Source organism: Sceloporus occidentalis, unplaced genomic scaffold (genome assembly GCF_023333645.1).
Source record: "Sceloporus occidentalis isolate IW3139 unplaced genomic scaffold, rSceOcc1.0.p SCAF_1, whole genome shotgun sequence".
Taxonomy (NCBI): domain Eukaryota; kingdom Metazoa; phylum Chordata; class Lepidosauria; order Squamata; family Phrynosomatidae; genus Sceloporus; species Sceloporus occidentalis.
The window spans coordinates 21312745-21335259 of NW_028316981.1; the positions used below are offsets into that span (position 1 = coordinate 21312745).

At 40.0% G+C, this 22515-nt stretch overlaps 1 protein-coding gene across 4 annotated transcripts in view; it reads left to right on the plus strand.

The window, feature by feature from the left end:
- Positions 1 to 11304: 11304 nt before the first annotated feature.
- LOC149321102 (inactive serine/threonine-protein kinase TEX14-like) overlaps positions 11305 to 22515 on the plus strand; it is a 31762-nt gene continuing 20551 nt past the window's right edge. Inside the window, exons 1-5 of one of the 4 annotated variants that reach the window (XM_089515619.1) lie at positions 11305 to 11528; positions 18355 to 18488; positions 19096 to 19210; positions 21347 to 21512; positions 21895 to 22034. In XM_089515619.1, coding sequence (XP_089371745.1) covers positions 11482 to 11528; positions 18355 to 18488; positions 19096 to 19210; positions 21347 to 21512; positions 21895 to 22034 — 602 coding nt within the window. In that variant the 5' untranslated portion in view covers positions 11305 to 11481. The other 3 variants (XM_089515590.1, XM_089515609.1, XM_089515600.1) reach the window with 3 other exon arrangements.

Genomic DNA, 22515 nt, shown 5'->3' on the forward strand with positions numbered 1-22515 from the left:
ATGCAAGATAGAACAAGTAACAGAACTGAGAAAAGCCTCAAGGAATCTGGAGAACTGCTACCATAGTCCTTTTACAGCAACTAGTTTGTGGGATTCCCTTCCCTGAGAAGCCAGTTATCCTCTTGGTTGTTGGCATTGTGGCCTCCTGTTTTCTGCACTGGCGTATCTCACTTTAGAGTGCTTCACTAATACAATGCTTTTCAATTCTATGCACTGACAAGTGAAAAAAAGGCTGTGATTGGTTTTTAAAACTATAGTCCCTTTACAGCAGTAGTCTGGAACCTAACCTGCCATATTAGCAAGGTATACCCTTATTTCTTATTTAGCTGTATTAGTTATGAAAGCCTTAAGTTTTTATTCACCGCTTAGCCTAAACTAAGGAGCTTATTAATTTGTCTTATCTCTCCCAATTTAAATTTCAATTTGGGCTGCATCCTGACTTTATCAGAAAGTTTTTGCTGCCAAATTTGCCACCAAAATACATCCTGGGTGCACCCCTGCTTCTAAGAGTGCTCCGCGCGGCTCTTTTCAGATGAGGGAGTTTTCTGGGTTAAGAAAAAGGCCGCCAGGACGCTCCTGGAAGCAGATATGCACCCAGGCTCTATTCGGGCAGCAAATTCAGGAGCAAAAACCTTTTGATAAGATCAGGATGCAGCCCAAACTGAAATTTAAACTGGGAGAGGTAAGCTGAATTAATAAACCAAACGATAAGCTCATAAACTGTTTTGCATTTAGGAACCATTTGAAGTGCACTAGCTCCTGGAATATGTTAACTTTGAGGTTTCTAAACTCTGGAGGGGGGGTGGGGAATTGTGGATTAGGCTAAGAAGTTATAGCCAAATGTCTGAACCTATCAAGGGCATCTTGTTCTTATATTCGTCTCAGTGGCTGCCTGTGCAACCTGAAACATGTAGACAAGATAAACCATTAGTGATAAGCGAGTCTATCAAGCTGAAATGCTTATTATGCAAGTTAGGGCATGCACAGATAGAATAGTAGCTGTATAACTTTTTAGAGTTTATAAACTGTAGATTTCTAATTAAGTTGTTCCATCCTGCCTTGAAGCTACGGAGATGCTTAAAGCAGGGTAGTCCCGTTGATAAAAGTTTCTTGGGGTTGTTCTCACTAGGTGAAACCCCGCATTCTGAATCGAATCCAAGGAGTGGCGTTCCTATTAGGATCCGATTTAAACCTAGAACGGTTCTAGAGCAACCCGCAATCGTCTCCACTACAAATCGAATTGTAGAGTGGAATAAAATTTTGATTCGAGTTTTCCTCATTTAACGCGTGCTAAAAAAACACTAGGGTCTGACCTACGTTTTTCCATTGATTCGATTTAGGAACCGGAGCATTTAAATAGGAACGACAGCCTTTGAAATTGCGTTAGATGAATGGGAGGAGCGGAGTGCGATGGGGCTGTCCTTGGGGGAGTTGCCCTTTCTGTCCCCATCCGTCTGGCTGTCGCCATTTTTGCTTCCCTCACCCCTTTGTCTGCTGTGGTCTTTCAATAAGAGATAAGGATTTTTTTAATTTATTTTTTAATGGTTTACAGGCGCTTAATCTCTTCAGCGCTTTAAGCGCCTGAAGTCCCGGCTGCTCAAGCGCCTGCATCTGCCAAAGGAGTACAAGGCTTCCCCCGGTGGATTGCAACCTCCCCTCTGTGTGGGGAGAGCCCATTTCTAACGGAGGAGAGGCAGGAAGGGAAGGCTCCTCTCAAAGAGGCATTCCCTGCCCGCTTGGGCACTGATCTCGCCCAGGCAGGGAAGGGAAAGCTCCTCGCGAGGAGGCATCTGATCTCGCCCAGGCAAGGAAGGGCTCTGATCAATGGGGGGGGGGGGGGATAGAGCCTTTCTCCCTCCATTTCTCAAATGGAATCTGCCTTCTCCTCCAACCCTGGAAAGAGAATCTTTGGGAAGAGTGCTCCCTCCCTGCTTTTCCAGCAGCCTCCTTCATTGATCTCTGTGCTCTCTGAAGGGATTCTCCCTGGCTGTCTTGGGAGACAGGATGCTGCCCTCCAAAACCTATCCCATAGTTCCTCTGGAAAGAGCTTCGCTTTTTGCCAGAAGCCTCTCCCATTGATCTCTGTGCTCTCTGAAGGGATTCTCCCTGGCTGTCTTGGGAGACAGGATGCTGCCCTCCAAAACTTATCCCATAGTTCCTCTGGAAAGAGCTTCGCTTTTTGCCAGAAGCCTCTCCCATTGATCTCTGTGCTCTCTGAAGGGATTCTCCCTGGCTGTCAATGAAATGGAAACGATGCCAAAAGATAAATCGCTTCCAAATATTCCGGATTAACGTTACGTCATTCTGACATACTATTGATTGACAGCTCCAAATAAGGTATGGAGGAGAAGAATCGCTTTATTTAAACACCGATTTCATGCCAAGTAGGAACGCTTGCAGGTAAAAACTTCGATTTAAATAACCAGATGGGAATGATGAACAAAGCGATTCGGATAGCGGGATAAGAACAGTGTTATTTTGAATCGATTTTATTAAAAACGTTGTATTTTAAATCGTTTCAAATCTTAAGTGGGAACAACCCCCTTGTGTTGTGTGTACCTTTCTAATCAGGTTTAGGACTTCTATAGCTCCACACCTACTCCAGGGATGTGGCAAGACTGAGATTTCAGTTTCTGCCCACCAGTTGAATTCTTTGTTCCTCTCTGCAAATTTGAAGTGTGCCAGCTACAAAATACAGCTTGGCTATTTTCATAGGTTCACTACAAGATAAAGTAATGGCCACCAACATGCTGCATTTGTCAAATTCACAGAGGGGAAGATGACCAACAACTTTCCATCCTTATGACAACTGCATGCTACATCAGTATGCCTTTCAGGCAGTTGTTGAACAAGTGGGAAAAGACTATTCCACCCATCTCCTGCCTGCGGCCTTCTCTAGGAATTGATTGCTGTGGAAACAGAGTGCTGGATTAGATAAGCCATTGGTCTGATAAAGTCAGAGGTCTTCATATGCTCCTGTGTTTTAACTGTATAGTGTTTGAAATATGCGTCAAGTCACCTATCAACTTATGCAATCCTATGAATTTCATGGGGCTTTCCTAGACAAGGAATTATCATTTCCTTTCTCTGAAATGTAGCCTACAGCATCAAGTATTCCCTGATGATGTCCCTTCTAAGTACTTACCAGACCTGGCCCCGCTTAAAAATTAGACAGGATCTGGTGCCCAGACAGTGGTCAGATATTAGAGATCCCAGAGTGAAAATTGGAGATGGCTCCTGGACTTTTAGTGGCTGCATAGACGAAGGAATTTCAGCAGATGTTGTTAATCACACAACAAGCAACACCAACGGACCTTCTGTCTTCTGTACAACCATTAAAGACGCAGGAACTATCTCATTTTCATCCTGGCAAGCCTAATTAATAAATAAAACAGACAAGAATAATGGTGTGACTCAGTATTAGGTGGCTTTGTTCAAATTGCGGCCTAATTTTATTCAGAGGTGAGACACCATAGACTTCCTGGAAACTGTGGATTGTGTATGTAAATCTCACAAGGTGAACATCATCACAGTGTCAAAAAGGAATAGTATTTTTTTTCTTTCTTTCCTAGTGTCCTCTCTTGCTTGCTACTTACATAATTATGCCCTTCTGACATTGCATAAGTATCCAACAGCCCAATTAATGTGCGGTTATAAAAATATAGGTGGAACCAAGAGAATGATGAATACAGAAATCCATTTCATGCATCCTGAAAGATGTGTTTATTTTATTTTATTTCAAGGATTTATATCCTGCATTTCTCCCATAGTGGGATTCAACTTATCCTGGAATATTGGTGACACTAGCCAACACACCTCTATGAAGATTACTTTATAAATATTAGTGCTCAAGTCTCACTCAGTGGGGTTAGTCTTTAAAAGACATTCATTTATAGCATTTAATGCCTTCCCTGAGAACCAGGGTGGAGTAGTTGTTTGAATAGAAAGCATGAAGGTTATAGATGTTGCTGAACTGCAACTTTACTAACCCTAGAGAGCATTGCAGATGGTGGAGAATGCTATTGGATGAAGTCCAGCAACATCTGGATGGTTGCATGATTTCCACTGATGAGACGACATATGCTATGGTGCCTTTTCTCGCTTCTGTGTTCTTCCTCATTAATAACCTTTGCCATCTTGATCCCATTCTCATGTTGGCTGCCCACGTGTGCCCTAATTTTCATCTGTGAAATGGTGGCAGGTATGAAAGTGTCATCTACCTAGCAGTAACAACTTCTCCCGCCTTGTCTCAGTTGCATATTTTCCTGTCAATACATTCAAAGAGATAAAGTGCTATGCTACCCCTTCTCATGGAGTCAGATTTGTGGGTGCTTCCAGACATGTCTTTTATTATGGAATCTCCCTGCCTCATTCACAGAATTTATTATGGAATCTCCCTGCCTCATTCACCTTATTTTGTTTGTAACCCTCCCTTGTTTTCCTATCATTTCTGCCATCTTTTTTCTTATCACAGAAAACCCATTAGGAATAGTTCCAGGTGAGTTTTTTCTTATACCACTACTGTGCCTCATCCATTGAATTTTATTAGGACTTCACAAAATGTATTCCTCCCCTCATAGTCCCCCATTGTTTTTCTACAACTTCTTCCATTCTGCCCCTTACCCACAAAATAGATTCAAAACCTTGGATAACCCCTTTAAAATTCAGAATAAAACCTGGGGTGGATTCACTGACCCACTAGCATGGGTTCTATTAGCTGCCACTGGTTAAGGAGAAAAAGATAGCGTAACAGCATAGTGCCTTTTAACTGCTATGGTGAAAACCCTTATGTCTGGAAACCCTCTAAGGAGAGAAAGATGCACCAAACGTTTTGAATGGTAGCACTAAGAAGTTTATCACACAGAACGCTAAGTGCCTAAATCCTGAGCATAAACAGGATTTGAATCTAGGAAAATCCCACAAAAGCGAGATCGTTTTCACACTCATGAGGGGCATTTAACATTAACGTGAAAATAAACCACACAGAAAATGGACAAAATCGGCCATTTTTTACTTTTGGGAGAATCCCAAAATTAAAAAGCACCCAATTTTGTCCACTTTCTATGCGGTTTATTTTCACGTTAATGCTCAGTGCCCACGACATCATGTTAGAAACATCCCACTTTTGTGAGATTTCCCTGTTTTAAATCCCGTTTCTGCATGGGAAAATCCCAATGTGATAAACTCCTAAGAGTGAAGTCGAAGGCTTTCATGGCCGGCATCCAGTTTTTTGTGGATTTTTTGGGCTATGTGGCCATGTTCTAGAAAAGTTTATTCTTGATGTTTCACCTGCATCTGTGGCTGGCATCTTCAGAGAATGCTGGCATGGAAGAGAGTTGGGTGTGTGTGTGTGTGTGTGTGTGTGTGTGTGTGTGTGTATACTGTACACAGGAGGGCAGGCAATCATCTGAATAACCATCTGTAAGCTGCTCTGAGAACCTTTAGGGCTGAAGAGCAGGGTATAAATGCCACACACACACACACACACACACACACACATATACCCAATTCTCTTCCATGCCAGCATTCTCTGAAGATGGCAGCCACAGATGTCGGCGAAACATCAGGAATAAACTCTTCTAGAACATGGCCACATAGCCCGAAAAACCCACAAAAAACTCCTAAGAGTTACCCATCGGAGGAGATAGATAGACACAGACAGACAGACAGACAGACACAGACAGATAGATAGATAGATGATAGACAGATAAATAGATAGTTAACAGACAGCACTTGGAAGGTTGTTTGTTTTTCAAGCCACTTCCAGTTTTTGACAACCCTAAGATGAACCTAACACAAGGTTTTCTTGGCAAAATTTATTCAGAAGTGTTTTGCCATTGCTTTGGCTGAGAGTGTGTGACTTGCCCAAAGCCGTTCAGTGGGTTTCTATGGTAAACCAGGAATTTGAACCCTGCTCTCCCAGCATTCAACTTGTCTATGATCTTACCTTTGTAATATCAGAGTGTGGCCAAGATAGTAAAAGTTTTTATTAATAAGGAAGAACTGACAAACTAGGATACAGTGCAGCAGTTTGCTTTAGCCTGAGGCTACTGGGAAAGGCAAGATTCTGCCCCTTCCTCTCTCCCTCCCTCTAAGCAAAGTGTCTATACACTACTTTTGCACTTTGAACTCAATTTGCAGCAATTGAAGTAAGCCAAGGACATAGACAGGGAAGAAAAATGAGACTGGAATATTTTGAAACCATCTGAAAAAGTTACATGACAGAAGATTAACTGGGACTGTCCTTGACAAAACAGGATCGTTGGTGGGCATGCACTCTAAAGAGTTCTATATTTTACATTTTCCAGTCCTTGTAAGTTGTGTATATGTAGCATTTGCTCTTTTAAAAAATGCAAATGAATGCATTTGGTGGATCTAAATTTGCTCTGCTTCTGGCTCTCAGCAGCCAGCCCCGTAATTAAATTGCTTTCAGAAATTGTTACCTGGCAGAACAAGTTATTCTCAACATCCCTAAAATGTAAGTTCATTTGGTTAATTTTTACTATTCATGGTGTATGCCTATTGATTTTTAAAAAATTATTGTTACATGATTATAGCTCTGATGAAATAGACTTGCACAAGTATCATTTTTGGAGTTGTTTTGTGCTATGTGTGGAGGGTGGCATGGTGCCAAACTTTCTAAGAGCAGGAGGGCAAATACTCCCTGGTGGAAGAAAACAGCAAGAACTTGTGCTACTGAGAGAGATTGCATTACTCTCTCTGGCAAAACAAGTAAGAAGTTTATCACACTGGAGCTAATTTCAGCATTAAAGAGAAATTAAAGCGCATTTAAAGCATCCCGCAAATAAAGCGAAAATGGCAAGTAGTTGTGCGAATGATTATCACATGCAATTGCACAAATAAAGGGATATCGGAAATGCATTGTCACTGAAATCCTGAAAGTTAAAAGATGTGAGTTAATGCTTCTTTGTGACCACTTTAATGGTGGGTTTTGTTCGGCGTTGTGTGAAATCATTTCGTGTAATTCTGCAAATTTTCCAGGATATTCTTAGGATAAACTCCCGATCTCCTTTGTGTGATAAACTCCTAAGTCTCTCATAACTTTCAGGGTCTTTGGAAGTTTTTGAGAGAAGAAAAGGAAAGGGAAGAAAGAAACCCTTTGTTTAGGTTTCTTCATAGATTGCTTTTGTTAAGGAGATAGACCACACTGCTCCAAAATAGTGCATACATGGCCATTAAAATTGCTTCATGGAATTTGGTTACATAAGTGTCAGAGATCCTGTTTGTGATGTAATTTGGGACAACAAGTAATGCAACTCTTGCCATGCTGTTAATCTTTTGTTTCAGCATTATTTTTATCATCTTCATTTTTTCCATCTTCAGTCCTGCAGAAGTTTTGCATACTCCCTTGTAAAAAATGATACACATCCAGATCTAAAGGGGAAAAATAGGACAACAATAATCAACACATAAGTAAACAGCTGCTTTCTTTCCACCGCTGCCTTTCATAAGTACGTGTGCATATACATATGTGTTTCTATGAGTTTTCATTGTTTTGGAAACTTATCCTGAACAATATATGTAGAGGACTAGGGAAATACAAGCAACTTTCCATGGCTAACAACCAAGATGGCTAATAGCCAACTGAATAAATCCAAACAAGGGCCAGTATTTTTTTATCAGCTACTTAGGTCCAAAACACACTGCAGAAATAATCCAGTTTCAGCCCATGCGGACGAGGCAAGTCAGTAAGTGTGAGTAGAAAAATCAATGGAAGTATTTTGGGAGACATCTCTTATTGTTTTCAAGTAAGAGATGATACAGGATGGCACACTGAAACAGCAGACAGGGATCCTTTCACTTTTAATAGTTGTGTAGGCTGCATCCACACTGCTTAAGTAATCCAGTTTGATACCACTTTAACTACCATGGTTCAGAGCTATAGAACTCTGAGGACTGAAGTATGTTTTGGCACCAAAGCTCTCTGGCAGAGAAGGCTAAATGACCCACAGAACTATGGTTCCCAGAATTCCATAGCAGTTAAAGTGGGGCCAAACTGGATTATTTCTGCAGTGTGGATACAGCCGTAGTCGTGAGAAGAATGGTCTCACTAGAAAAGGCTAGAAGACAGCATTCCTGGTTATTAGACGCTGAGAAGTAATGGTCATGAATCTGAAAGAGCTGAGTAGGGCGGCTGAGGATAGCGTGGCTTGGAGGTCTTTCATTCATAGGGTCACCATAGCTTGAGGTTGACCTGAAAGCAATTAACAACAATGAAGAGGAAATTTCAGCAACTGTGAACTCTTATGTAATTCCCACTTCTGCACAGCCATTAAAGATACAGATTCCCAGTCCTCATTTTCATGGGGCCACCCTAGGAAAGACACAAAAAGGGAGTAAACTCTAGAAAGGCTATCAAGATCTGGTGTGAAGCAACAGATTTGGCTTCCTGTCAGAAGAATTAAGCTATTCCTCCACCCATGTTAGTAAGTGAACTCCAGTATTACAAAATGTCATCAGCTTCTAGTAACCTCATTCCAAGGCAATCCAAACCCAGGTAAGTAGTGCCTGCCTGGCATGTCTCACCAGTTAGAGGAGTAGAGCAAGTCTAACAATAACAAAATTTCAAACTGAAGAAAGTTAAGAAGAAAGAAACACAAGTTTGTGTGTTTACATGGCCTCATGACTATAAGGGAACAAGCTATAGACCAAGGAAACATTTGTGTGGGCCAACAATATCTGTTTATAACTGCCTGCAAACAAAAATTACAACTCCAAAAGCACAAGAGAAGCCATTCACAAGGAGGTGCCTCCTGATAATACAATTCAGCTTCCTTCTCCATTCAGATGTGTCTTATCTGCTTCCCAAAGGCAGGTAGGCTGTGAATGGGCAGGTTTTGTGTCTATCTGTTCTTTTACCTAGAGATAAGAAATGAACCGTCCGGGATCCTCTTGTATGTGCTCTGCTGTTGAGCTAAAATCCCTCTCTGGAGTGTTTCTATCCAGGTGCACATGGTACCATCTGATTTTTTGCTATTGTGTGTCTTCAAGTCATTTCTGACTTATGGTGATTGTTAGTATACTCTGCATATCCCATATTGTATTTGGGATCTCCATATTTTATACGTAAGTCACAATGACTTTTTTCTGCTATAGACTGGCATGGCTGCTCTCCTTTAAACTGGAAGCATAATCAATTGCTGTCCTAATAGTTTGTCTATTATAATAATAACCTTGTATAATACATATTGGCTTTACAAAAAAAGCAGAATCCATTTTTGGTGAGTTCACAGCAAGTGAACTACCCAGTTTCTTTAGGTTCAGTTGAATATCAGGCTGCAAATTTTAGTCAAGGGATGAAACGTAGAAAATTCAGATTGAAATCATATTCACACATAGGAATGAATTTCATAAAATCAGTGGAACTAAATTTTAGGTAAACATGCATACATAGGATGTTCAGATTGTATTTTTTTAATTCTTCAGTTCAGCTGTAGTAAGTAGGACCATTGCAGTATATAACCAGCTATTGGGAAGGCTCACAGAAAAAATATCCAATTACTTGGTTAATTGTAAAGATTCCAATCTAAAGCTGGGAACATAATTAAAGAATCATAATTTGCAATCCTGTTTTACTTCGCTACCACATTCCCTTTTGAGAGCAGTTAGCCTTTGAAGTAAAGCCACAGACAAATAAAGATAGATGCTTGAAAATTGCACTCACTACAAACTGGATCTCCTTTTCATGCTCAGAGATATGAAATGCTCAGGATTACCTCCTTGGTGAGATGTATGCCTAAAACTCACAAACAATCTTTAATTTACTAATCTAATTAATTTACTGAGTTTGTCTTCTTCTGATATGCTGACTTGTTCACCTACATACACAGTAAACCAGACGGTGGATGGGACAATTAAAATCCTCAGCTAGAAACACCCTTATAGATTAAACATGGGAAGAGGATAAGGTAAGTTATGAAACAGATTCAGGAGAAATGTATGGAAAGGCAAAGGTCTAAAATGGGCTTCATTTTGTGTCACTAGTGCAGGGGCTCAGGAAGCAAACCGGTCTTGCATTTCTTGTTTCCCATATTTCTCCATCATATTGATACCACCTAGTGTTACCAGGTTTTCAAAAAAGCAATAAGGGACAGTAGAAAAATCATGACATATTCTAGAAGTGACAATCAGGAAATCATTATTGACAAATTTGTGTTCTACCTCAACACCAAATGAAAGTACAGGTTGAGTCTCTCTAGTCTTCCCCAAAATGCTTAGGACCAAAAGTGTTTTGAATTTTGGAGTTTTTCTGACATTGGAATACATGAAAATACATAAGGAGATATCTTGGAGATGGGACCCAAGTCTAAACATAACATTCATTTATGTTTCATAATTAAAAATAGCCTCAAGCTAATTTGACACACAATATTTTCAATAGTTATGGTCATGAAACAAAGTTTGTATACACTGAACCATCAGAAAGCAAAGATGTCACTATCTCAACCCAGCCATGAGGACATTTTGGAATATTTCAGAATTCCCGATAAGGGAGGCTCAACCTATATTGAAAGACCTAGCCATGTTAGTCTCTGAAAACAGTATGTAGAGAGATTTTGTAGCACTTCTAAGACTAACTGAAAGAAAGAAATTGGCAGCATGAGCTTTCATAGACTTCAGTCTACTTTCTTAGATACATTCCCCAAATGCATCTGAGGATGTAGACTGAAGTCTACGAAAGCTCATGCTGCCAATTTCTTTCTTTCGATTAGTCTCAAAGGTGCTACAAGATCTCTCTACGTACTCAATCTGTCCAAAACACACTGCAGAAACAATCCAGTTTGAGGCCGCTTTAACTGCCCTGACTCAATTGCTAGGGGATTCTGTGAACTGTAGTGTTTGTGAGACATTTAGCCTTCTCTGTCAGAGAGAGCTCTGGTGCCACAATAAACTACAATTCCCAAGAATCCCTAGCACTGTGCCAGGGCAGTTAAAGCAGTCTCAAACTGGATTATATCTGCAGTGTGTTTTGGACCATAATCATGTGTTTCTCCATTAATGTTGCGTATTGTCCATATTCGTACATTACACAATGACATGTTTCTGTCTTTATGAAGGACCCACAACCCAAAATACAGGATTTTTCTGTTTTTGTTTTGCTTGTTTGTTTGGTATCTTGTTCAGTCTATATAAAAGGAAAGGCTTTCCTGTCCTCAAATCAGGGGGCATCCCTTTTAATAGCTGCCAGGACAAGCTTTTCCTCCTCCTAATGAGGGATATCCCATATAATGCCATATTAGGAGGAGGGGTGTGATGGGCAAATGGGGGGACATTATAATGTGAAGCTGCTTCATCACATTCTACAAAATGGAGTGTTCTCTTATCAGGCATTCTCTGCTACCCAGAGATAACTGCACTGTTTTCCCTGTAACCCTGGAGATCCATCGCAGTAGCTCTGAAGAGAGACATACTTTTTGTTGCTAATTAATCTCATTTTGAACCTTGGCCCATCTTGCAACAATGAATTTGAGCAACCATCTACTTGGAAATACCTATCTTCAACAAAGGTCTGAATTTACTGCCTAGCTAGTGCCTTTCTCTTTCTCTTTTTCTCTGTTGCCTGATTTAGGACCTTATCACACTAGAGGAATCCCGCTCAAAAATGGGATTTAAAGTAGATTTAAAGTAGAAAAACCCTGCAAATACAGGAGGTTTTTCACAAGTCTCTGCAAAACAGAAATAATGGGAAAATAAAGCGAATGTAAAAGGGACAAAAATGACACCTTTTTACTGTTGGGAAGTTCTGAAAGTAAAAAGGTGTCATTTTTGCCCCTTTTACATTCGCTTTATTTGTGCGTTATTTCTCTTTTGCAGAAATGCGTGTGAAAAACCTTCCGCATTTGCGGGTTTTTTCTACAGTTGGCCCTTCTTATACACGGATTTAAGCATCCACGGTTTGAAAATGTTCCAAAAAAGTATAAAGTTCAAATATCAATCCTTCATTTTCCATTTTTTATAAGGGACACCATTTTGCTATGCCATTATATTTAATGGGACTTGAGCGTCCACGGATTTTGTTATTGTATTGTCTTTTTAATGTTGTAAACTGCCCTGAGTCCCAGTCTTGGGAGAAGGGTGGGATGATGATGATGATGTTTGGGCGATAGTTTGAGCGTTAAGACTATGACTCTGAAGACCAGAGTTCAGCTCCTGGCTTGACCATGTAAACACATTGGGTGACCTTGGGCAAGTCACACTCTCTCAGCCTCAGAGGATGGCAGTGGCAAACTCCCTCTAGCAACTTGCCAAGAAAGGTTTGCCTTAGGGTTGCCATATGTCAGTAACAAAAGTTAAGAAAATACTGAAGGACCAGGCTGCTTCATTTGCCCATATGAGAAGACTTAGATTTTAAGATCTGAGGGGAGTTACTTTTCTCAGTCCTACAACCATCTCAAGCACATTTTGATGGGGATGACTCAAAACACACTGCAGAAATAATCCAGTTTGAGACCGCTGTAAATGCTCTGGTTCAGTACTAGGGAATCCTGGGAACTGTAGTTTTTGAGACATCTAGCCTTCTCTGTCAGAGAGAGCTCTGGTGCCACAATAAACTACACTTCCCAGGATTCCCGAGCAGTTGAGCTAGGGCAGTTAAAGCAGTCTCAAACTGAATTATTTCTGCAGTGTGTTTTGGTCTGATGTGAGAACGGGTCAATGCCGCCACACTGCAGTATTAATGCAGCTTGACACGGCTTTAACTGCCATGGCTCCATGCTATGGAAATTCTGAGATTTGTAGTTCTGCCTTCTCTGGTCCAAAACACCCTGCAGAAATAACCTGGTTTGAAACCCTGGCTCAGTACTAAGGAATCCTGGGAAGTGTACTTGTGTGAGAGACATTGAGCCGTTCTCTGTTAGAGAGGGCTCTGTCACAATACACTACAATTCCCAGGATTCCCTAATAGCACTGAGCCAGGGCAGTTGAAGCTGTCTCAAAGTGGGTTATTTCTGCAATGTGTTTTGGACCAGAGAAGGCAGAACTACAAATCCCAGAATTCCATAGCACAGAACCCTGGCAGTTAAAGCTGAGTCTAACCACTGGACTATAGAGATAAAGCCTAAAAAATATGCCTGGAGGAACCTTGCTGCGCATGCGCCTTTTTAACTGACAGACTTTCCCTTGCGACCGTTGGAAAAGCTCCCCTCCCCTCGCTTGGCCGTTTTCCTGCCAGCCAATCAGATTCGCCGCCATAGCGCAATGGTTTATTTCAAATCCAGTGAGGTGGCAGCAGCAGCAGCTGGGTTCAGTGTTGTTGTTGTGCTCTGCCTTTCAGTCCTCCTCCAATAATAAGGCGAAATGCCTTGAAATGAAATGAAATAAATAAAAGGGTTCTTAAATCTGGAGAGGTAGACATCAGTCTGAAGTAGACATTCTGCTCTTTGTGTGAATGTTGCCTTCCAGTTGTTGGCTCCAGCTGCTGCTTTGTGCAAATCGATTATAAAGCCTGGCTGAAAGGATAGAAGTTTAGCTGGACTTTAATATATATATATATATACTGTATATATATACACACACACACACACACACACACACACACAATTTTTATATATAATAATTTATATGTTGTAACCTGCCTCAGATCCCATTTGGGGACAAAGGGGGTGTAAATTTAACAAGTTAATTAATTAGTTAATGAATAAATAAACATTTTTATCACATTCAGGTTATGATTTAGCACAGTGGTTCAGAAACTGGTACTTTAGGGGTTTGGGATAAAAATTTAGCTAAATATTTTATACACACACACACACACACACATATGAAAAAAGAGAGTAACCTGCTTTGAGTGCCATTTTGGGACAAACGTGGGTTGCAGATTTAATTAATTTCTTAAATAAATAATAAAAGTTTTATCACATTCAGGTTATGATTTAGTGCAGCGATTCTCAAACTTTGGTCCTCTAGGGGTTTTGGATAAAAGTTTAGCTGGACTATATACACATACATATACACATTATTATTATTATTATTATTATTTAGGGTATACCCTGCTCTTCAGCTAGAAAGGCTCTCAGAGCGGCATACAAAATGGTTAATTAGACAGTTACCTGCCTTACATATATATATTTGAAAGAAAGAGAGTAGCCTGTTTCGAATCTCATTTTGGGACAAAGGTGGGGTGCAGATTTAATTAATTTAATAATTTAATTAATTACATAAATAAATAATAAAAAGTTTCTCACATTCAAGCTGTGATTTAGTGCAGTGATTCGCAAACTTTGTCCTCTAGGGGTTTTGGATAAAAGTTAGGCTGGACTATAGATACACACACACACACATATACATACACACACATATATAGTTACCAGCCTTACATATATATATATTTGAAAGAAAGAGAGTAACCTGCTTCGAATCCCATTTTGGGACAAAGGTGGGGTGCAGATTTAATTAATTTAATTAATTTCATAAATAAATAATAAAGTTTATCACATTCAGACTACGGTTTAGTGCAGTGATTTGCAAACTTTGGTCCTCCAGGGGTTTTGATCCAAGATATCTGAAAGGCCAAAGTTTGGGAGCCATTGATTTTAGCGCATTCACATTTTGTCTTTTGCCCTGAACCTATCTTGAAACCTCTGCAGTTTGTAGATTCCCACACTCCCTCTTGTAAACTGGCAGCTCCAGGGCATACAGAGATTTTAATTCAAAGCAGAAATTATCCCCCCTCCCAATAAAAAAAGACCTCTGTGTGCATGTGAAGAACATTGCTCTTAGCACTCAGTATTTGCAAGTAGAGCATTCCGGCAGGTCTTGAATTTGTATTAGAAATGTAGAGTGGAATACATAAAACCAAGCCCATTTGTAGTCCTATAAAAAAGGCCAGAGAGAAAGCAGTATGTTAGATTCCACCCTTGGCCTGTGTTCTGTAATGGCTTGAATGCTGAACCAGAGTTTGATTCCCATTTGACTGTAGAAACCCACTGGGTGACCTTGGGCAAGTCACATTCTCTCAGCTTCAGGGAAAGACACTGGCACACCTCTTCTGAACACATCATGTCACAAAAAACCATGATAGAGTCTTACGAGTTTATCACACGAAGGACATTGGGAGTTTATCCCGGGAATATCCCAGGGAAATCGCGTAATTACATGAAACGATTTCACACGATGTTGCACAAAACACGCTATTAAAGTGGTCACAAAGAAACATTAAAACACATATTTTTACTTTCAAGATTTCGGCAACAATGCATTTTTGATATCACTTTATTTGCACAATTGCACGTGACAATCTTTCGTGCGATTACTTGCCATTTTTACTTTATTTGCAAGATTCTTTTAATGCACTTTAATCTCTCTTTAATGCCAATATTAGCCCCAGTGTGATAAACTCCATAGAGTCGCCATAAGAAATTACTTGAAGGCACACAATGCACACATGCACACCCAAGACACAGTGCAATTCAGCATGACAACATGGGTGCATGTACACTGCAGATATAATGAAATTTTGTAGTTCCATTCTGGGATTTGTAATCCTGGGATTTGTAGTTTTACAAGGTTTTTAGCCTGTGCTGCCAAAGAATGCTGGTGCCTTACAAAACTACAAATACAAGAATTCTGGCAGTTAAGATGGTGTCAAACTGCATATTTCTAAAGTAGATGCACCCATATCTGGTGAGAAGCTATGCTCTTCTGCCTGACAAACTGATTAATGAACAGACCTGTCATTAAACGAAGGAAGTTACAGCATAGTCCTACCCACGATTACACAGAATTAATGCAATAAGCTCCCATATAAGTATCCATAGGTTTGCACCTCCATGTCCATTTACTTGGGAATATATGTCAATGAAAGCCATAAGATTTTCTTCTGGGTACAATGGGCCCTTGGTATCCGCTGGGGTTTGGTTCCAGAACCTCCTGTGGGTACCAAAATTTGTGGATGCTCAAGTCTCATTAAATACAATGGACAATAAAATGGCATCCCTTATATAAAATGGCAAAATCAAGGTTTGGTTTTTAACATTTTTATATACAGTCTATGCTTAAAGCCATGGATAAAAAATCCATGGATATGGAGGGCCAATTCTAAATATAAATTGGATTCTTCTGTAAGGCTGGCCCTGAGTTCGAGAGAAGGGCATCCCACCCCACTTTCCAATATGTTGTTGTTTACTACCCTTGAGTCAACCCCGACTTATGGCAACCCTATGGATGAGACATCTCCAAAAAACCCTATCCTGTACTGCTTTTGGAATATTATCTGTTCCTGATGATTTATTCTTCCCCTCATTGTGCAGGTTCCACCTCACTTTCTAGATTTTGGGGTTCATCTTCATATTGTTCTTCATTCCATGTATCATTCATTTGTTCATCACTTTTATATAGCTCTTCTGTGTATTATTTCCTTCATATGGTTCTTCATTCCATGTGTCATCAATTTCATCATCTCTTTAATATAACAATAGCAAGTACATTTCTATACCGCTTTTCAGTGCACTTAAGCACTCCCTGAGCGGTTTAAGGGTGTTGGCCAATTGCCCCCAACAAGCTGAGTACTCATTTTAGTGACCTCAGAAGGATGCAAGCCATATAGCTCTTCTGTGTATTACTTCAACCACCTTTTTATATCTTCTTGATTGTGTGCTGTGTTCTTCTTCTGATAGTATAGCATCCCCATCCTTGGTTTGAACGTCCCTTTGAGTTCCTGGATCTTGTGGAAGAGACCTTCCTTATTTGTTACTGTCTTCTATCTCTCTGCATTATTATAGTAGTTCTCTTTATCTTTGCACACTAGTTATTGAACAATTGTGTTCGTGGTTCTGATTTTATTTCTGTCTCCTTTTTGTTTCTCTCCTTTAGTGCTTGAAGCATTCCATCTCTTATCCATTGTTCCTTCTTTTTCTTTTTGTCCATTCTTACATTCTTCCTTGATTATGTCCCTGGCTTCTGACCATAGTGCTTTTGGTTCCCAGTCTTAATACTTAATAATGCAAATCCATTTCTTACATTTTCTGTACATTCTCTTGAGATAAGGTTCAGATCATATGTTGTTATGATGAACAATTTTGTGTTTTTCTTCAGCTTTACTCTAATTTTTGATATAAGTAGCTAATGATCTGTTCCTCAGTCAGCACCTGGTGTAGTTCCCAATATATGTCCTCTTAATGTAAAATGCTAAAAAAAATAAGCTAGGGAGAAGGAGGAGGCAAGGAATTTTGAATATTCAGAATTATTTTCTTTAAATAGCCATGATGTACAATGATATATTCCTATATTATTTTTAAAGGTTATAATGGGCCACTAAGTCGTGAAAGTGAGACGATTGAATGGCACGCCTTGCAAAGATCATATAGAATAAGGAGGATGCATTTTTGTTTTCATGGAATACAACTTTTCACGAAATACAAAAGGCTGGCTTTTTCTGTAGAATCCCCCCCCCCCAATTATTTAATTGTTTAATGTCTATATTAGGAATGGTTAACTGTAGCAAGTTGTGTGAAGGGTTGATGTTTTGCCGCCTAAAATAACAAAATAAATCCCTTGGAATTAGATGCAAGTCCACTTCTAGTTTTGAAAAATGACTAATTGTTGGTGTTAAATGGTGGAAGTAGAAGTCTCAACCTATTTAGAAAGTAAATGACCACACCTGAGCTGCTGCCACGCTGCAAAATTAATGCAGTTTAATACAGCTTTAACTGTTGTGGCTCAATGCAATAGAATCCTGGGATTTGTAGTCTGTTGTGGCACTAGAGCTCTCTGACAGAGAAGGCTAAACATCTCACAAAACTACAGATCCCAGAATTCTATAGCATTGAGCCATGTCAGTTAAAGTGTCAAACTGCATTTTTTTCCTGTAACATGTAGATGCAACCCTGAGAGTATGGAGGGTTGGGGACTGCAAAAGTATCTTTGGGGGACACAGACACATGTGGCCCCAAGACTCCATTTTGCCCACCTTTGCTTTATATGATTAATCTGCTATGATTTCCATGAGAGACAGACAGACACGGATGAACCTTTCCTGACTTCACTTTTCTGTCCCTTTAACTGAGTACAGACACTTCTAGGGCCCTTTCACACTACAGGATCATTGCACTATGGTTTCCCTTTAACTGTCATGACAATATTCTATGTAATCATGAGATCTGTAGTTTGTTGAGCCATTAGAAGGAGCTCTGCCTGAGAATTCGAAACATTCCTCCCTAAACTTCAGTTCATTTGGTTGGATCCATGGCAGATCAAGTAGAATCGTAATGCTATAATTCTGTAGTGTGAAAGGGCCTCTAGTGGTTATGCCAAGCAAGGCTGAGAATTTGGGTTTCGTTTGTTTCAACATTATTTTCCACCTTTTCTCTATATTAAAAAAATATTGTTTCTTTCTAGTGTGATGCCAGTGCTTCCGCCAAACTGCCCTGTAGGTTTGGGCTATTTAGCTGATCCTGAATCTCTGGAGGGACAGTTACTCAGGCACACGACGGAGGGAAAGAGCAAAAAGGCCAAGATGCTACTGAAAAGAGGTAAAGCCAAAAAATGTAATCTCAATATGGGTATCTTCTATCTTGGGGGCTGACTGGTCTGCAACATGACTAAAAATAAATAAATAAATAATGAGGGGAAGCGCGCAAAGTTTAGATTTGCATCCCTGTGTATGTTTCACGTTCCATGTATAGCAGGAGAGAAGGATATTTGCTCTTGACTGAAATTGAACCTACAGGTTGAGTCTCCCTTACCTGAAATGCTTGGGACCAGAGATGTTTAGAATTTATATTTTTAGATTTTGAAATACCTGTATTTGCATATACATACATAATGAGAAATCTTGGAGATCGCACCCAGGTCTAAATATGCAATTAATTTATGTTTCATACCCTATAGGTAATTTTATACAATATTTTTAATAGTTTTGTGCATGAAATAAAATTTATGTACATTGAGCCATCAGAAAACAAAGGTGTCATTTATCTTAGCCACCCATGAAAAAAGTATTGGTTTTTGGAATATTTCTGACTTTTTTAATTCAGGATAAGGGAGACGCAGCCTCTGCTGTACATGTGGTTTTACATTGTATCCTTTCCACAAAAACTTCTTGCTAGTTTTCATCTATAATTAATGTATTTTCTTCAGGTGTGGATGTGGATTGCCACAACACCGCTGGACAGACCGGTTTGTATCTTGCTGCCCTACTGGGACGTGCTGCTGTTGTCCGACTGTTTCTCAGTTTTGGTGCCAATCCCAACCAGTGAGTGGTACAGAATTCCTAGAATAGGGGTTTAAATAATAGCTGTTCTTCAAGCAGTCTGTTAAGTCCATTCTAGCACTTCCTAAAACAGAAGGCCTTTGTTTTTCCATTCAAGCACATATATCCCATCAGATTTATGCATAAATTAATTTTAAAAGAGAAACACTATCACTTCATACTTTCCTTTCTTCTGTAGTTAAAGGCTGGCTATCAAGTTAGGGTCATACACGTGCATAAGTCACACTACACATGTGGGGCCAAAAAGTCACCATTGTACAACAGACATATCCTGCTGATAGCAGTGAAAGTGCAGCTTGTCTTTCCACGTTGCAATTGTGTTGCAGTTATTCACTGTACATTGCATGTTGTGCATTGTATATTGTGCATCATGACTGTGTGTCATGTATCATGTATCCTGCATTCTGCAATGGCACCTAATGATTGACATGTGCTGTGTGGTGTTGCTATTCTGCACTGTGGAACAACATCTACTCATTGATATGTGTTGTGCAGTGTCGTTATTCTGCATAGGAGCAATTGGGCACTTGTAGTGTATCTTCACATGCAGATATTTATGGTATGCTGAGGGGATGTTGGATTTCAGCCATAGCATGACAAGTGTAATAGAGAGGAGAAACAATTAGATGCTGTAAGGAGATTAGCTTTGATAAAGCAAGGATTATTTATCCCCTTTTAATAAAGAGAAGATATACTAGAAGGACAATTACTCTGGAGGCAAGGGTTCAAATCCCTACTCGGCCATGGAAACTACTAGATGACTTTGGACAAGTCACACACTCTCAGCCTCAGGAAATCCCTTGTGCCTTTTGTCTGTCCCGTTAGCATTTCACCATCTTCTCTACATAGTAACCTTACCATTTCCTTCTTCCTTTTGCTACAGACATATCCAAAGAAGCCCTTTTTATTGTTTTTAACCTCTCTAGCAAGCCTGAGCTCATGCTGGGTTCTTGCTTTTCTGACTTTACCCCTATATGTGCTAGCTATTTTTTTGAATTCCTCCCTAGTGATTTCCCCCTTTTCCCATTTCTTATACATACTGTGTTTAAAACTTTGTTCAGTTTAAAGTTCCCTAGTCATCCATCCTGGTTTCTTGAGACACCTCCCATTTTTCCTCCTTGCTGGAACGGTTTGAAATTGCGCCTTCAGTATCTCCCTTTTCAGAAACTCCCATCCATCCTGAGCTTGCTTATATTTTACTATTCCTGACTATGGGATTACCCCCAGTATTTCCCTGAAATACTGTATTTCACAATTATGATCATCATTATCATATAATTTACAGTTGTTAATATGACAGTTCCCTGCTGTCAGGCTTACACTCTAAAAATATTGGACACACAAGCAAAATGGGACAGCAGTTGGGGAATTAAGTCCAGCAGATGCTGGCTGCTTTTCTCTCCCTCTGAGGCCAGGACAGTGGCAGTTGGGATGGAGGAGGGGCTGTTCATCAATTGATGGAGCTGTGCATGCCTGTGCTTATCTCCCTCTGAGGCCACACATTATCAAATAAGCGTGCACACTAGTCAGACAGCCATGCTTCAAGGGCTCAGCTGTTTTATGCACAGTTTTACTCACCTTAAGAAAGGGGAGAGGTTTCTTCCACCAGATATTTCCAATTGCAGTTTGAATTAATTCCAGACCTGGAGGAAAGTAACTTTAGCAAATGAAGAATTACAAGTGTATCAGCATCTCTCCAAAAATGAAAGGTCTTTTAAAGTACTAAACAAGCCATTTCAGATTAGTCAATTCAGTCAGAAGTGATGGTCCTTTAAGGAGACTTTTCCAGGCAAAAAAGCCTTGTCTATGAAGATATACTGTAAGTCATATTCTACAGTTCATAGGGAGACAGGGAGTGTCCTGTCCTTCTAACTGGGGCTCTGTAGCATAAAAAAGGACGTGAGAGAAATTGTGACTGGGAGAAGTTGTCCCAGTATTGGAAGCCACCGGGCCCAAATTGCTCTCTCTTTAATCTTTGTTGAATTGATACTCTTGTGCAGTGGCAAACTCAGCTAGAACACTTCTTCTGGTCCCACTAAATCAGAGTTGTCTGAACTTTGCTTGTTTACTATTGTGTGCATCCTGACATGTCTTCTTTCTCCCATTCTTTTCCTCAAGCCGCTGCTACGATGGTAGTACCCCAGTCCATGCAGCAGCTTTCTCTGGCCACCAAAGGCTTCTTGGCAGCATTCTGCAAGTGGGGGGTGATTTACGATGCCATGACCAAAAAGGCCGGACACCTAAAGACTGGGCCCAGCAAAATGGGAGTGAGCAAAATACTGAGGTGAGCAAACTCAATATGAGACCATCAGATTGATACCAATCACTGATAAGACAGCTTTGCAAATAAGTTTACAAAATTTATTTTATTTCATATACAATAGTCTGGTAGGAGCTGGAAGTGGAGAGTTCAGTCCTGCTTTCATTTCCCATTTCATGCAGCATGTGAAGGAGCATGGTGTCCTTTCTTCAGAGTCCTCTTAGCTTCTAGGCTGATGGCAAAGGAAGGATGGAGTATTTTCTCTGTCCAACAAGCTGCTTACTTGTCTGCATACATCTCCTTGTTGCCTGTGGTTACCATGGTTATATAGAATACCGACTAAATTAAAGGCTGTTGTAAAGAGCTGTCCTACTATCTCATTCATTTTCCTTTTTGTTGCTTCCAGGTCATAGACTTCATACAGCAATGTTGTGGCCAGATGGCTATGCTAGTCCAGCATGTGGACCAGTCACTCTACTCAAAAGCTCTAGCAGCATCTCCACGCAGCCTGCGTTCTTCTTTGTCATCGCTCTTATCTTCCTCCTGGTAAAAATCTGTCCAGTGCTCATCTATGTTATGGTGTAGCGTCCACACTCTATTAATTCTCTCTTGATTCTGATCAAATTCTGCTAAGACAGAAGACTTCATACTAAAAGAATCAGTTTGACATAATAATACTCATGTCCCTTCAGAGAGTTTTTGTTTTGTATGCCAATAAGAAAAGAAGAGTAAATGTTCTCAAGGCACAGTGAATCCTGAACATTGTAATCCCACAAGCAGATATTTATTTATAGAATTAGGGTAAATGTATGGAACAAATGGACAGGGTAATTTTCTTCCACTGAAACATTTCTGGAAGTCATCACATCAAATGCCTATGCAACTCTATATCCCCTTGTTATATTTCAGAGCATTTCAGTTTACAGGAAAGTTGCAGACAGACAGCCAAATGGTCTTTACTAATGCTGAATATTGTGTGATACTTTCTTTTGCTCCTTGGCCTTTATCAAGAACCAGTTATTTGGAA